At 39.4% G+C, this 16,375-nt stretch overlaps 1 protein-coding gene across 1 annotated transcript; it reads right to left on the bottom strand.

Moving 5' to 3' along the window:
• Positions 1-397: 397 nt before the first annotated feature.
• LOC143155105 (sodium/potassium-transporting ATPase subunit beta-2) lies at positions 398-16,119 on the bottom strand. The gene is made up of 5 exons (XM_076327442.1): positions 15,580-16,119; positions 6,379-6,639; positions 4,927-5,108; positions 3,929-4,202; positions 398-3,460 (listed from the first exon to the last, which is right to left on the bottom strand). Exons 1-5 carry the CDS (start codon positions 15,704-15,706, stop codon positions 3,357-3,359), a joined length of 948 nt encoding a protein of 315 aa, XP_076183557.1. The 5' UTR covers positions 15,707-16,119; the 3' UTR covers positions 398-3,356.
• Positions 16,120-16,375: the final 256 nt, after the last annotated feature.

Below are 16,375 nucleotides of genomic sequence, written 5' to 3'. Positions count from 1 at the left end.
ACAACAACAACAACAACAACAACATGGCGGTTGAAAGCAACGCGGAGAATGCAACTGACTCGTGGAATAATTCCCGGATGATGGAAAAAATATATAAAAAAAAAAAAAAGAAACAATTATCATTCGCGCGTGCGATAAACGGAGTTGAACCGATTTATTATGTACTCGGCGGTGAACATATTTTGGCAGTATATGATATATTATATATTATTTTTTTGTTTGATTTTTTTCATTTCTTTTTTCTTTGTTGGTAGTGAACGTATTATATAAGCGTAATCTGGAAACAATTGGCGAGGAACGATGTACAATAAACGTTCCCCCGTTGTTTGATTGGTGTTGTATTATTCTTAGCCCCCAAAACCCCCTCCCCCGGCCCCACGAAAAAACCCACCCACCCAGCCTCCTCCTTCTCCGTCGAAATTCCAAGCGAGTATGAACCGCGAGCCAAGGATCCATGATGCAAAGGGGCGACGACCACCGCGCGAACGCTGTCACTCGAAAAAACGAACAAGCTCTCGGGACGACCATTTTTTTCCATTTTTTTTTGTTCTTTTTTTTTCTGTTTTCTAAGTACAAGCCACAGAGACGAGAGATCAGGGACTCGAACGTTCCGCGTTGTTAAGTACGTGACGCCATCGGTGATCGATGGGAATCGAGAATGAAGAAACGAGGGAAATGAAAAAAGGAGAATAAATATTGAAACGAAACTCGATCGAAAAGATTGACCGAGCGCGGGACAAACAACGCGGAGTCTCGAAAGGATAAGAAAAACTAAAGACGAGAGAACGGGTGATCGCGTGCTAGCAAGAGAGAAAATATTTGATACGGGAGGGGGAATGAGTAGGGCGATCGAAACCGAAGGCAAAAATGTTTTCACCGTTTCTCGATAATCCGTGTGTACCGAAATAGAACGCGATCCCCCTGATCTCCAGACTGTACGATACAACCTATCGACTATACGATTTGCGTGGACTAGCGCTAGATATTATCATGCGGTACAATATAATCATAAATACATATTCCATACGGTGTCGTACGGTTATCGCTAGGCTGATTAAACGTTTCCCCTTTGACAATCCGCGCGCTGTACTCTCGACAAATCAAAATCCAACGAGATCTCCTCGTACGCTTTCCGCTCGCTCTTGTTTGCTCCGAATCACGCGTATGTATGTACGTATGTGTGTATGTGTATGTGGAAGCGTGTACACTCGTTAATGGCGGTAACGATACTGGACTTTTAACGAGGTAGACCGATGTGTCGCGTCGTTTCGAGATTCTTTCTCTTGGAGAAATAGCCGGAAAGACGAGTGGGTTTCGTTTGTCGATTTTTCGATAACAAGGACGTAAAACGGGTAACCGTATTCATGGTTTCTTTCGTGGAGAAAATTTTCAACAAAATTTTTACTTCAACCACGAACAGGTGTCCATCTTGCGTTCTTCTATCACGACGATATGAAACTGGTAACCGTTTTTGTTGCCTCGTCGAAAAATTTCTTTCAGAATTTTTGATTCTAACTACAAATCGATTTCACGGTCTAACTCTCGGTTTACGTTACCACCATTAATGTATCTACACTGTATGCACCGCAGTGTTGGCAATCTTGCTCTGCATCGGGCGTAACTTGAACAATGAAATAATCCAACGTGGACCAAACTCGAAAGCACTGTTCCATCGATCGAAAGGTTCAATTCCCGGTATCCAAGACAGACATAGATTACGAACACCGCAGGAATGAATTCGGGATAGTCAATCAAAAGTTCCACCGCACGAAGCGCTCGAAAACGATCGAGTCGCTTCGAAGCGCCGATCTCGTTCAACGCCTCGCTATAAACGAGGATCGGTGGCGAACTTGCGCGCGACTCGTTTCGTTCCCCGTTCCGGTCCTATTCACCGCGTTTATTTATTTATTTATTATTCTCTCTTTTATCATACCGCGCACGTGAATTTCGATTACATCACCTCCGCCTCTCAGCCCCCGAAACGGCGGAACTTTCGATCGAGATTCATCCAGAGTGCTGCCGCGTCCGAGAGCTTCTTCGTGGAATTCGAAATCAAAAGTTCCACCGTGTCGGGTGCACCGTACCGACGGGCGTAAAGATACTAATTGCTTTTTAATTTTTTTTATTTACTTTTTTTTCCATTTTCGCTTCTTTTTTTCTTCTCCTTCTTCGCTTTAATACGATCTACGTGGGCACGAACTAAGAGAGAGATTATCAGTTTATCCTCGGTGTACCCTACACGTTAGCGGTCCCGTCAACCGGGCGAGTGCCAACGAGTTCCGAGAGAGTTGTAAAACGAACGTAAACGAGCGTAACCCGTGAACACGCCCCACCCTACCCCCTTCCCCTTGAAAAAAACAAAGAAAAAGAGAAAAAAAAAGAACCCGGCGACGAGACCGTAACAAATCAAGGAAAGAACACGACGAAAAAGCGAAAAACTCGCGAAATTGTTGGGGCAACGAAGTAAGGGGGAATTATCCTCTTACGCGTTCCAACGAACACCCCGAACGATATACTTAGATCCTGACAGCAAACCGACCACTCCCCTTTGCCCCCGATAGAAAGAAAGGATATATACCGCCGTTCGTTTTGTGCAGAACTTTTCCGCTTGAACTGTGTTTTTTTCATCTCTTTCTTTTTTTTTTTTCTTTTTTGTGCATCCAGATACATACGTCCCCGTGTATCATCCTGTGTATACAGCTTGTAATCACGTATACATACATATATGTATATGTATATACGTATATGTAGACAATTTTATCGCTGGTCCGTTCTACCCATTCCGGGATAAACCTTTCTTCTTTTTTTTCATTTTTATTTATTTTTTTTTTTGCCCGTGGAAGCAACGACGGTGATCGCGCGGCGGCCCTACACATCGTGTATATTTATGAAAGAGCTTTGTGTGTCTTTTGTTTGCGTATACGTATCTATGTGTACACATGTGTGTATATGCGTGCGTATGTATCCAATTGTGTGTGTATGTGTGTGTACGCTCGTGTGTAAAGTATGAGAAATGAAAGAAATATACGAGTATATAACGATACTTCGAGGTACTAATCCCTCGGTTAATGGTAGTAAGAAGCGCGACGATGAAAAAACGACGGTAAAGATCGCAATGAAGAGAATCCACTTCGAAGATGAGGATGGTGATATAATGAGTGTGAGCCTCTGACGGATCTACGATAATAAAACGCGGCTAGGGCGGTATCATCGGCAGAGAAAACCGGAGGAAAGAAGGAGTGGTCACGATCCGCCAGCGAGATTGATTAAAAAAGAAATTTGTCTTATTCTCCTTCCTCCTACTTTTTCTTGGACGCAGTTGGTAGTGGTCTTACAAAAGGTGGCAAGTGCTGCGCTTAATCCACCATTAGCTCGAAGTGTACCGAGCCGCGCCTCTCGAATCTATCGTGGATGATATTGTGCGCCCAGGCCTTGCATTCGATGTTGATCAACACACCGTCTGAAGAAACAAAACAATAACGTTTATTATTATAAAGCTTCGGAGAATTTTTATAATAATAATATAGAATAGAATAGAAATAGAATTTATAAAATTTTTTACGCTTTCGGTTCAGTGTCGCCTTTAGAAATTGCAAAGCTAACTGTTCCTATTCAAACGTAACTGCAATGTTTTTAGATGTTCCATTGTTCGTCCACGAGAAGAAGACCGAATGTTTACATCTCCGCTCTGGTTTGCAATGCACCAGCCCCTCTTCCGTAGCACGTATTATCGCTATTGGTCGCCCCACTTCAGTTTACAGCAGCCAATAGCGACAACATGTACGACAGTGGGGGAACCGGGATACCATAGTGGGGATGTGCCACTCTTTAGCCTTCTTCTCGCGGACAGACGGTACTTATACTTTTCAGAAAATCATATTTTGCGACGCATCTCGATTCCAAGAACGTTTGTTCGTTGAATTCTTACATTTAGGTCTCTCGAAGAAAACAGCCACCAGAGGGCTAAGGTATCCAGCGGTATTTGTGAAGGGGAAATAGTAGCCAGGGAAGCCACGACGTGGAATGTATTGAATTGCGCCCATGTTTTCAACATCGGCTGAATTTTCACCAGCACACGATACCCAAACGGTGTCCAACCTGTTGGCAATCTCTTCCTGTTTGATGTGCTCTTGAAGATCGGTTGGCATGGTATCCGGCAGGGTCTTTGTGTTGTTGTAAAATTGGGGCTTCCAGCCGAAAATCTGCAATTGAAATGATCAGTATCCATTCGGCCCTTTGTTCGAATTTAAATTACACTCGATAACAAGACTTTGATCGCGTCGAAGTACAAAATGTATTCCTCGCACCCTACTTTCAGCGAATAGCGCTATCACGTTAGAATTTATACATTTTTCTACTACGGGGAATATATTTCGTACTTTATTATTTACGTTTATATATATATTGTGGATTTTAATGTACAATTGTACAAAAAAGAAAAATAGATTAGATGCTTTTCGTGACAGGTTGTAACCGGATTATTTCAATCACCCATATATGTAAATTGTACAACGGCGTGGTCTAAATTTTATACTTTGTCGTCGTAACCTTTGAACAGTACAGAGAAGAAAAGAAAGGGGAATATCGAAGAATATTAATACCGTTACAAATTTTTGTAGTTATCTTACAATGAATGAAAACATTCTATGGAATGATAATATACCATAGTAACAAATATATACCAAAGTATCGTTACTTTATGCATTGCAAAATTCCACTCTTAATTTTCGCGGGTTTGAATATCGCAAGAAAATATCATAGATACGTTTGCACGCCACTGTGTATATTCACCTCGATCTTTCTAATTAAATTAAGTTCTCAATTGTTGGACAATATATTAGAAAGGGAATCCCGTAAGTAGAGATAAACGTAATCGACCAATGGTCCCTATTTAGAACGCACAGTCCTCACTAAGAGGTCAGATACCTTGTTTAGCTTCAGGAAAATGCAAGGAGCGGATTTATTGAAGCCATATTTGTTTTCCTTCGTACATTGTCCCCACGCTGTCATGTCTACGTCGCAAACCTTGCCCGGCGTTGGTGGTTTCCCGTAATCGCAAATCATCCTCTTCTGGGCGCCATTTGCAGGAGTGGCTGACTTTTGATAATCTGAGGAAACCGCGAAACGAGTTCTTTAAATCATCGATTGATTCAATCTTGCGTCGTGTTTAACATCTCGATTGCTGCTCTCAACGAGGGTAACGATATTATTCCGAATAAAGTTACTCCCGAACAATTCTTTGAGGCATAGTGGATTCAAAACTGTCCCTTTTCAACACCTTGATTCGCATGGTGGAATATTCTTCACCATAAAAAATTAAAATAACAAGCTACACGATGGAACTCTTTAATATCTCACCTGGTAATTAAACGTCTAATTAATCTATTTTTTAGTTTCGGTCACTTTGTATCATTTTGCATACTTAACAACTGTACCTCGAAGAGTTAAAGAGTATAGAAATTTCATTTTTCTTTACAATTCTCCATGATTTTCCGCTTCTTCATTTTCACAGATGTTTGTAAGTACAATCGGTAGAGAATAAATTGTGAAGTTAATTCGCCACAGAGACTTTTTTACTACATCGATTCAAGAGTAAAGGGGATAATTATGAACGACTTTCTTTGGTAAATATTTCCAACGATAGATTACAATATTTATGCAAAGAGGAAAGGGGAAGCGTTTAAGATGAATTTCCAGGGAAAAAAGTTATATTTAATGTTAATATTTTTAAGCAATTCACGAGTGTCTTGTCAAAGAATATATATATTGAGTCAATGGACAATTTAAAACCCTGATCCCAAGATTGGTGTCTCCTTGACCACATTTAACGGGCTCCTGACGTAACTGACTAGTTAGAACAAAGAAGATTTTCTCGCTTATCGGTTAATATTAGCGTCTTAATAAATCTATGCGAATAATGTATACAATAATTCGATGTATCCATACCTACCAGTCCAGAGACTACTTAACAACGAGGTACATCGTTATAATATTTTAATACGTATGCCATCGTAATGCAATCTTTCTAATTCTGGAACTTTAAGTGGAAACAGGAAGAACCGTTCTTTCGGTTACTTCGATGAATTCGTCGTTCTTGAGCGCTTTACTTGACACAGATAAGATTGACGAAAAACCGGTCGATAGGTGGAAGACGAAAGACAATTTTCGCGACATTATTTTACAGGTGATATGAAATAAAAATATCAAAACATCTTCGTTAGAAGTAAGAAAGAAATTTGCACGAAAGTGAAATTAAACTGTCGTGGAAAGCAGAAATAAAATTGTACCAAAGTTAACGAGATATTTTTAGGGTGGAACGGGTTCTACGATCTCGAATTGAAAAGCTCGAAAATTTGAATTTTTAATCAAACGAATTACCTTCGAGGAACTTGTCCAATTCTCTGGTCCAGTGCAAGAAGTTACCTTCGTCGCTAGCTTTGTACCAGATCAAAGTACTCTCGACGTTGCTCGCCGGGGGCATAGGCCTGAAACCGAGTCCAGGATTGCTTCCGATCAAGGAGTTATCCAACTGCCATTTCGGTGCATTCGGGTCTAACGTCTGATAGAAAACGGTTAACATTGCCCCAAAGAAGCCAGCCAGTACCGCGTAGAAAATAACGTAGAACAACAAGATCTTGCCTGAAATTAAGAAACAACGAACAGTTAGCTTTTCGAAGACTTTGTAAAATTTGTTGAGAAATAAACAACGGAGTTTTATGATTATCGTACCTATCTCTTGTTTCAAATATTAAAACATTTTGCAATTCCTTCTCAGTTTCTTCGTTAATAGTATAACGATGTTGTTCTATCTAGAAAAAGGGTATCTACGAATTGGTAGTATAATTGCTGAAAAATAAACGAAGAGACCGCGAGATTCACGATTGTCATGACTGTCCCTCGTTTCAAATATTAAACCTTAAATGAGTAGTTCTTGTTCGAAAGTTGCGAATAAAATTGAAAAGAATTATGTCATTTGTCACAATGAGTAGACTATGAGTAGATATTGGACGAGAAATTAATTCAAATTGAAAGAAATTATTTCACTTCCTACATTAAGTAGATATTGACTGAAAAATATATAAAATTTAGAAACAATTATTTTACTTCGTTGTATAAGGTATACACTGCCAGAGAAATAATTCAAAATTGACGAAAGTATGTTATAAAAATGCAACAGTATTGTGAAACACGTTACTAGTACCCAATAACATCTATACAAACGAAAAATAAGTATGTTGCAGTTCTGCAACCATATGCATTCAAAGGTTGAAACACTTTGCAATCCCTTCTCGGTTTCTTCGTTAATCGAATAACCATATTGTTCTAATTAGGATGAGGGTGTTCACGAATTGGTAGATTCGCATGTTCGCGAATGACGGAAGTAAATTTGTACGTTCTGCGTACATTTATGGCAACTGTTCGCAGTTAGTAGAGGACCAACTCTTGAACGAAAATATTCAATCGCTTTATTGCAATAATTCGTTTTGTGGACATTCGCATGAGCCGAAGTCCAGAACATCGTGGCAATTATGATCCGAGGCCTAATTGGCCTGAATTTGTATTGAGTAAGCGATGCGACGCGTTTGTAACAAGAATCGTTCATGCATGTATATATCTCCGGACAATCTGTCCTCGAATCGTTTACTATTGCCGTCTGCATTAGTATACGTTGCGATCGAAAAATGATCGGAGAATACTGATGTAACAGTCAGTCGTGTACAAATTTCAAGATCACATACATTGCATATCATTATCGAATACCACGTATTACATCGTTAACACTGAAAATATTTAACTATATTTTTCCACGGGGATTAATTTGTTTATTTAAAGTACAAACGCAACCGTGCAGAAAATTTTCAAAAATTATAAATGTTTTTCATCCATTTTTAAAAGAATCCACTGATCTTCGATAGTATGGGAATAATTTACGCGATTGATTTTAATGTACGGATGATTTTCACTTGATGCTGTTTAGAAAAATCTATAGTCAAAAGTTACGTTAATTTTAATGTGCGGGTGATTTTCACTTGATGTTATTTATAAAAATCTATAGTTGAAAGTTACGCTCGAATAAAATTATGTTCATGGCCTTGATTCGTTTCCTAAGCTTGTTCCGGTTATTCGATACCTGTCTAGTCTAGTCGATCTACCTATTTTTGTCATCGTTAACAGCAAAGTTGCTCAATTTAGGCTATTTACTATCGTGGAAGCTCGGCGATACGCAAAATTTCCTCGCAAAACGCGTTAAATTATCACCGCGTACGGTACATTGACCTAAAACGTTAAAAGCAAATTTTCTTTTGTTACTTTCTTTTATCTCCTTCGCCAAGAGAAACAATTTACATATATCGAGACGAATCGAATCGTAATAATGATTCAATCCACATTTGTTGCATATTACCTCGTTAATTGTTTCAAAATATTGCAATTTGGTGTGAATCGAAGATATCTGCAATTTCGTATTTAAAATAAAAAAATAAACTTGAAAATTCGTATATTCATGATCATTAGTCTTCACGGTGTCCATATTTAATATTCGATATATTTTAGACTACGTGTATTATTTCGTGATACGTTTATGTAATCCATTCGCTTTAAAATCTTTATACATGGGGCTAATCGAATCGCGTCATTTGGGGCAAACCGGGTCAATCTTTCTTTATTCGAGTATTTTAAGACGAAGATCGAGAGTAGAAACGACTCATTGAGAGAGTGGCTATTTACCGTGGTGAAAAATGTATCGTCCTCAAAAGATTGGATAAAATGCAATGTCCGTGAAGAGTGGTGTCACGAGAATTGTGTCCATAAAGACGATGAAAAAGGACAATACCTATATGTATTTACTATCTATGTGCCAAAGAATATCGGTTGACCTCATTATGAGGCCCGATTGAATTATATTTTCTTAAGTCGATTCCAAACATATTGTTCTGGAAATTTCAGTCGTTTTTCAAAGACCTTTAGCTTATCTAATTCGTTTTTTATTTGCAGGAGAAAAATTTTCTAGTTTGTTTTTCAAAAGAATTAACTTTTCAATGTTCGACTATTATTCTTTTACCATCGAACAGAAAGCGATTCGATTCACCTCGGTCTACTCTATGATTCATTTACATCGAACCGATGAAAATGAATTACACGCGAAGATAATACCGCGGAAAGAATTTTTTAACCTTGCTCTCGCTCCAGATCGCAATATCACTGTCACAACATATATTTGTTTACGCATCGATAATTCACTGTCAAAGTCATTATTTATTTCATAATAGGCGGTGACGTTGGTACACAAGGATCACATTATAATTAAAGTGTTGCGGCCAGTGTCGTCACAAATTGTTACGTTTGCATCGTCAAACTGCAACGTGTGGTCGAGATGTATTACAGGAGAAAAAAAAATCTCACCTCGAAAACATCGCGAGTCGTATTGAATCAAATATTTTCGTAAGATCTACGACTGAGAAAAAATTACTCTACATTGTCCATATTCTGTTTTATCGTTGTGTCACACTACTTTCAATTCAAACGTGATCTTTCTTTCTCCCTACAATACATTAAATGTAAGTTGATGTTCCTACCCTTTAAGTTTAGAACCTTCTCGGGATAAATAATATGGAAATTTATTAATCGAAAAGAAGCAAGAGAAACGTTGTTTTTCATTTAACCTTCCCTTCGTTTATTAATTATCTACTTTCTCCTATAGGCAAAACAAAATTCCAACAGTTTATTACATATGTACATACACCGATGTATGCGTCAATTTTTATTTTTTTGTTTGTTAATATTATTTCGCGAACTTACGCGCAATTCAATTATCTTCTTAGAAATTTTCGATCTCCTCTCTCAATTCTTCAAAATTAACAGATATGTATTATGGGTTTTGTTTGTACGTATTCGGTGCTTACTGGTGGATTACAGGAAGAAAAACAGATCAATTTCAGGAATAAGGGGAATGTGCCACCACAAGTAAGTAGAACGTGGACACGATCGGGTTATGTTTGCTTAGTTGTAGTCCTACGTGGGCGGACTAAAACGTCTGATCCAATACGAGTCACGACTCCTCTAAATCTAATCTTTGACTCTTCCTACGAATCCGTGTAATTATATTATTAAAATGTACTTACATATTTTAAGTTACCGTAATGTATAATCATTGAAATTTGAATTGGTAAACATCGTAGTCACAGTTGTAAATTTACAAGAACGATCCAATATTCAGTATCGAATAAGTTACCTTCGTTTCATTCACACTAAATAACAAAAAAAGTATCTCTGATTTTTATCATACACCCGATCGGTTACACCGCGTCACGCGTTATTCAATTCTGATCATAGATAGCTATCGCTAACCATTCAACTTATATAATAATTCGTATAAACGAATAAACTAAAGAAGGAAGATTGTACGTGTAAATTAATTACCAAAGTAGTCTAAGATCACAAAAATACTTATGAAGAATAATTGCGAAAAAATTGAAACGAAATTAATCCAGAAGTATCGAAAAATTTAAACATTTTGTTAAAGTCACTAACGTACGATACGATTTATACTTTCGTCGTAATATATAGAATTGATTAATATATTAGTTCGATTTAAAAATGTCGATACCTTTTCATTCTGCGTTTATTAACTGCCCAGTAATTTATCGACAGTGAGCCATTTGTGCACCTACAGAAATGTTAACGTCGAGTGTAACGGAGTATTCATAATCGAAGAAATACACCCGAGAGAAGAACCTATGCGGTAGTATTGATACTACGATTCAACGATCTCTAATACGAAGAAACCAGAGTAGGTTATTGATCCCTGTATGCGAGGTTCGCTACACTGTACATACAAATATCTGCACCGTTGGATTACGTATTGCTCTGTCTGAACCAACCCTCCACGTCTTACCCCCATTCGAAGAAGACTTGTACGATATCAGACTTCCTCCGATTGTGTGTCGGCCATTTTAACGTCATATGTAAGTTTTACTTTTTAGTCCGATTATACCTTCTTTTTACACTTGCAACGAAGCATGAATCTTGTTTGTTAGATATATTTTGTAGCCCCTCCTCGAACGAACGTAACGGAATTCGATACTTCTCGCGCGCGTGGCCAACACTGTTAATTATATTTCATTTACGATTATTTTCGATCGATGAAAAATTCACGCGAAGCAACTTCGCGTGGAAAATACTTTTCGTCCATTGGCATTAAAATACAAAACGCGACGCGAGTCAAAGAATAAAGTTATCATTATTAACTTTATTACGATTAAAGTTATTATACAATTTCAAATATTTGCAACTCTCTGTTTTGTATCACAGTAAATATTATTCGTTTATCAACGCGAGAATTTTGCAAATATTTAATTCGGTCAGAAGCTTTCTTCAAAGTGGCCAAATTTGAGCAACAAAAATCCATAAGAACAACTGTGTTTTAAATCGATCGAAACGAACGTAAAAAAGAATTGTTCGTCTATAAATTTTCAACGCAGAAATTTTACCAGTCACTCTTTTTCGACACTGCCTCGTAAACAAAATTGGGTGCCGCTTGTATATACACCGCACGGACGGAGAAGTTTTTTCGAGCGAAAATTTGTGCCGCAACGATGCAAAATTAAACATCGGAAGCGTTAATCGTACCGACTAACTTTGCTCGATGCATTTTTAGACGGCAACTCTTCCGTTTAAAAATCGATTCCGCGCGCATATAAAGTGAACCTAGAGAATTTAGGTGACCCTAAAACGAGGTTTCCACGATATGTCCCTACCGCAGTTCGATTACTCGACGTCGAAACTTTCACAAGGACGTTCTTGTCCGTTTCTACGAAGGTGTCTGCTAATTTCCGAGATAAATGGAATAATAACACATCGCACAATGGTTGCAATTTCCTTCACAAGAGACTCAGAGGTGGATGTGTAACAATATCAACGACCTACTTCATAAAAGAACCGCGGTGGCTTCTAAGTTTGTGGCGCCGCCGCGTTTCACGTACGGTGAGATCGATATCTCGAAAAAAACTGTGAAAATGTTACGTTACTACAGCAACCGCAATGACGTATCATTGTATTCGAACGAAAGTAAAAACAAATCTGCCCTTTTGTTCGCGAGTGCGTCAATTGTGTCAATAATCGCGGAACAACCTCGATTCGAAAAATCGGGAAAAATTCAATTTCTTTCATTTTACGTTGCATCGATCCACGTTGCAACAATACGGCGAGAAATTGGTAAAAAAGTATGGATCGCTTCTTTGATTATCGGCACAATGTACACGGTTACGTCTTCCGGGCTCGTTTATTTCAAATGTTACTACTTGAAACGAATCGATGCTTTGTTACCACTTTTCGTTGTGAATTTAACAGACTTTTTGTAATTATATAGCCACGTTGGTTGTGATCTGTATAGAAATGTTCCCAATAATTTTGATACTCGATAAATTAATTTTATTATGCATCTATATCTCGTATAGACTCAAGGTTAGTGGATCCGTTTGTTCGGGCCAAAGTTAACAATTCCTTTTTTGTAGACAATATTTCGGACACGAGTATTTATTTTCGGCTATTTGTACCGGATCGATACATTTAAAAATAGAATAAAGACACATACTTCAGCGAGTGAACTCAACGAAGAAAATGACCTATTTTAAGGAACTAATGAAATACCATTGATTAGCAGTGGCTTCTCGATTGTATAATTCGCAATCGCACCAAATTGTTCCGTTCTCTTTCAAAATGTTAATTGTCGCCTTTTCCTTCATCTACTTCTTTCCAAACTTCTTTCCAACTATAATTTTATTTTCGATTCCATGTTAGTGCTCGGTCCAAAATAAGGGTTACAAACGTTACAATCTCTAAGATCGCGAAATAAAGGAATTGCTTGTTCGGGAAACGAGATAATTTTAATGTTAACAGTCTAGACACGACTACAGATAATTTTAATATTAATAATCTAGACACGAGTACGTGTTTTGCGTTTGAAGATGTCTCGAAGTTATCAAAAATACGTTTCGGGAAAGTTTTTGTTACAAAATGTATCGTTACGTTTTGTTACAAGTGACTCCGAATGCGTTAGAGTATAAACGTATAAACGTTCCAAACGAGTCAACCGTTTGAAATCGGAGTAAGCTATTCCTGTGAAATGTTAAGACCGTTGTATTCTATTGATTTCGGTGAAAATCGATGAAGAGTCGCAGAGGGGAAAAATGACGATAGAACACACGAGGAATGTGACCTGCACGGTTAAATGTATGAGCTGTTTCAGGCATACAAATATACAAAAACTTGTATACATTGATTGAAAATAAGCCAAAGTAAGATTCAACGAATCACCGTTTATTAGAAAACCGTGGTGTCGCAGGTATCGACGAGTTTACCATGATTTTATAATCTTGTACTGCCTCTGATAAGTGACAAGACCGAGAACAATTTTTCAACGACATTTGCTAGTACGAAAAATTTTAATAAAAATTTGAAACGTATTCTTAACATCGACCATATAAGAATTGCACGAACTCTTAAACAACTTAAACAGAATTAATTTCGAAAGGTGTGTACGAAAAAGTTCACAGATTGTATTATTGGTGAATGATACATTATCGATGAACCGAATGTGAAAAGTTTGACAAATTACGAAACTGTTCGCGTGATTTTCGAAATGAAAACAAAAAGATCCGATGATCTGTGCAATAATTATATTACAGATCGATTGCGACCACGAAGAGTATATCGATCGATGTTTCGAGTAACAATGTACAAAAGTAGAAACGAAATTGGAGCAGTTACGCAAAACAGATTTTACGAGAAAAGTTACGTATCAAATATTTCCGACCGTAATAAAAAAATGATAAAGATAAACGACAAGTTCGTCGTACGGAGTGAACAATTCCATAAAACAAACAGAATATTTTCCAGTATTTTTTAAATATTCGGTGAACATCGTACAACACTTGCTCTCGTATATTAACTAATGATTAACGAACAATGATCAACGACACAATCGTGACGTCGTGATTCTCTTAATTACAAACCGGTCTAGTCGGGGTAAAACATTACGTAACATTCCTCGGTCCTGAGTTTCGATCGCGTTGTTCGCAATTTTCTCTCAAGACTCGAGCAACAGCAATGTTTACGAGAGAATTGAATTTTAGACGCAGTGTTAAATTAAAAATTCTCTATCGATCGGTCGATAATAATTCATCGTACAGTGTCGAATAATTATAATTATGGTACCCTCGGTGCAATTGATTTTACCGAGTGTACCGCAATAACGGCGTCCTCATCGGTCGAATCTTACCGCAATTGTATTACATAACAGGGAGAACAGTATGGAGAGTTCGTTTGTAAACGTCATCATCGAGTAGTGTCACACGGAACCGCGAGAAATCATTACGAAATCATTTGTTACGAATGATCGTATAAAAGTTGACAATTTTCTCCCACCGCGTCGTTAATTCCATTAAAAACGAGTTTAACATCGGAGCAACATCGAAAGGTCGCTTTTTCGTTTCGTTTATTATCCTTCGTACTTTTTCTAAAGGTTCAAGATCGACGCGTTCGTAGCCAAGAATTTGAGAACAGTTCTTCCCTCGATTCCTACCCTCTCACGGTCTCCCATCGTCGTGAAACACGGAAATAGGGCAATGGAAATCGCGAGGGTTGCCGCCCCTCCGTGTATTTCTCCCAAAGGCTCGAACCTTGAAATTCCAACGTGTGAAAATAGACGGTACGAGACGAACGAAAAATAAATGGACTTTATCGAGACAGGATACCCCCAATGTTAGATAAAACCGGACCATTTTTACACATCTTTCGAGTGCAGCATTACTTCCATCGATAAAAGTCTCGACGGAAATTGTAACGCGGAGAATCCGTCCCTTTTTCTCGACCAAATATGTAATAGGAGAAATAAAGATAACGATAAGAGAATAATAAGAAAATAATATTCTCGCGTTACACTTTTCGAAACTCAACTTTTCAAGGATGGAAATGTACGAATGAAACGTGTCTGTGAAATTTACACCCTCTTCCCCACCGCCATCTAGTACCCTACGGTATCGACGTTGCTCAAAAGAAATCGATTTGAGTACAATCAGAACGCCTTCGCGTGCTAGAATGCAACACGGGTGATCCCTCTATGTACATGGCATCGCTAATGAACCGCAGTGCGCGCGTAGATTGCGACACTTTACGCCAGGAACGATACATAGGCACCGCGCAATTGACCGTCGATCGAGCAAATCTCTTTATCTGCGGAAACAAACGTCCGTCTGTCCGTCTGACGTTTCGCGGGTGTCGCACGCCGAGATCCTTCCCCCCTCCGCGCGTGCGACGAGAAAAAAAAGAATTATCGACGATAGTGTCGCGAGACCGTACATCTGAGAACCGGGTTCGATCTAACGACCCCCCCTCTCCGTGTGAAATCGATCGAATTTACACCATTTATCCGAATTGGAATTCCCTCTCGAGAACTCGTCGAAAAGAACGTCGAAACGAAACAACACTGACAATGAGAACGATCGCCCTCGCGAAGCTCCCGGTAGAGTCTGCCGATCGTAACGATTGCAAAAATAATCTCAAAACGAATGAAAAACTTACCCCAACTGGCACCGGTACGGCCAAGGAATTGTCCGGTCTCGGAGTTCCATAGAAAGAGCTTGAAACCCTCCCATTTGCCAAGCTTCGGCGGCGGCGTGTAATACTGTTCGAGTTTCTTGCCCTCCATTCCTCCGTTCGTCGAAACGAAAGCTGCTCGAGAGCGATCGTTTGGCTCTCACGCGTCGTACCACCACTGGACGTACGGCGTGCGACGGATCTCCCCTTTTCTACGGGTTGACTCTCAGCGAACCTCCAGTTAATCTTGTTCGCCTCCCGATGGAACAGTGGTCGCGGGCGAGGACGCAAAAGAAGGAAGGGTTGATACGTGCCCTCGTCTGGAGCCGCTGTTCTCAGGCGCTCTCGTCCGGCCAAGGGATGGATATTGAGCGATCGAACCCAGCCTGGTCCGGGCTTTTCAGGCCGTCCCCTCCTTCTCTCGTTCTCGTCGCGACTACCTCTCTCTGTCCCACTGTAGCTACTTCCCCACCGCTCGAGAATCACTACCCTTTTCTACCCTACCGCGTCGACGTAATCGCGCAGCCGCGTCGATACGCGCGCCCCCTCCCCCTGGTACCGCGGCACCTACCCTCCCCACCTTTCCCTTCCTTGCCCCTATCGCAGACAGGTGGCACTGTCGATCGCGCGCTCCTTCCCCCACCCTTCGACTCGCGACAACTCTCTTGCTCGCGTTCTCTGCCCGTTGTACGCGAGATTCGATCGACCCCTCTGCGTGAAACGGCGACTCCTCGCGGCAGGAGAGCTTACTCGAACCGCACACACGACGTACACGAGAGAA

Source organism: Ptiloglossa arizonensis, chromosome 2 (assembly GCF_051014685.1).
Source record: "Ptiloglossa arizonensis isolate GNS036 chromosome 2, iyPtiAriz1_principal, whole genome shotgun sequence".
NCBI classification, from domain to species: domain Eukaryota; kingdom Metazoa; phylum Arthropoda; class Insecta; order Hymenoptera; family Colletidae; genus Ptiloglossa; species Ptiloglossa arizonensis.
The sequence above is the reverse complement of the archived record's forward strand: the minus strand, read 5'-3'. Positions and strand labels throughout refer to the sequence as shown.

Excerpts from the sequence above, each read along its gene's own strand:
- LOC143155105 (XM_076327442.1), bottom strand. The coding sequence starts at position 15,706 with ATGGAGGGCAAGAAACTCGAACAGTATTACACGCCGCCGCCGAAGCTT. Across the intron at positions 5,109-6,378 it reads ATTGGACAAGTTCCTCGAAG|ATTATCAAAAGTCAGCCACT; the intron begins GTAATTCGTTTG and ends CGGTTTCCTCAG. Across the intron at positions 4,203-4,926 it reads TTTTCCTGAAGCTAAACAAG|ATTTTCGGCTGGAAGCCCCA; the intron begins GTATCTGACCTC and ends TTTCAATTGCAG.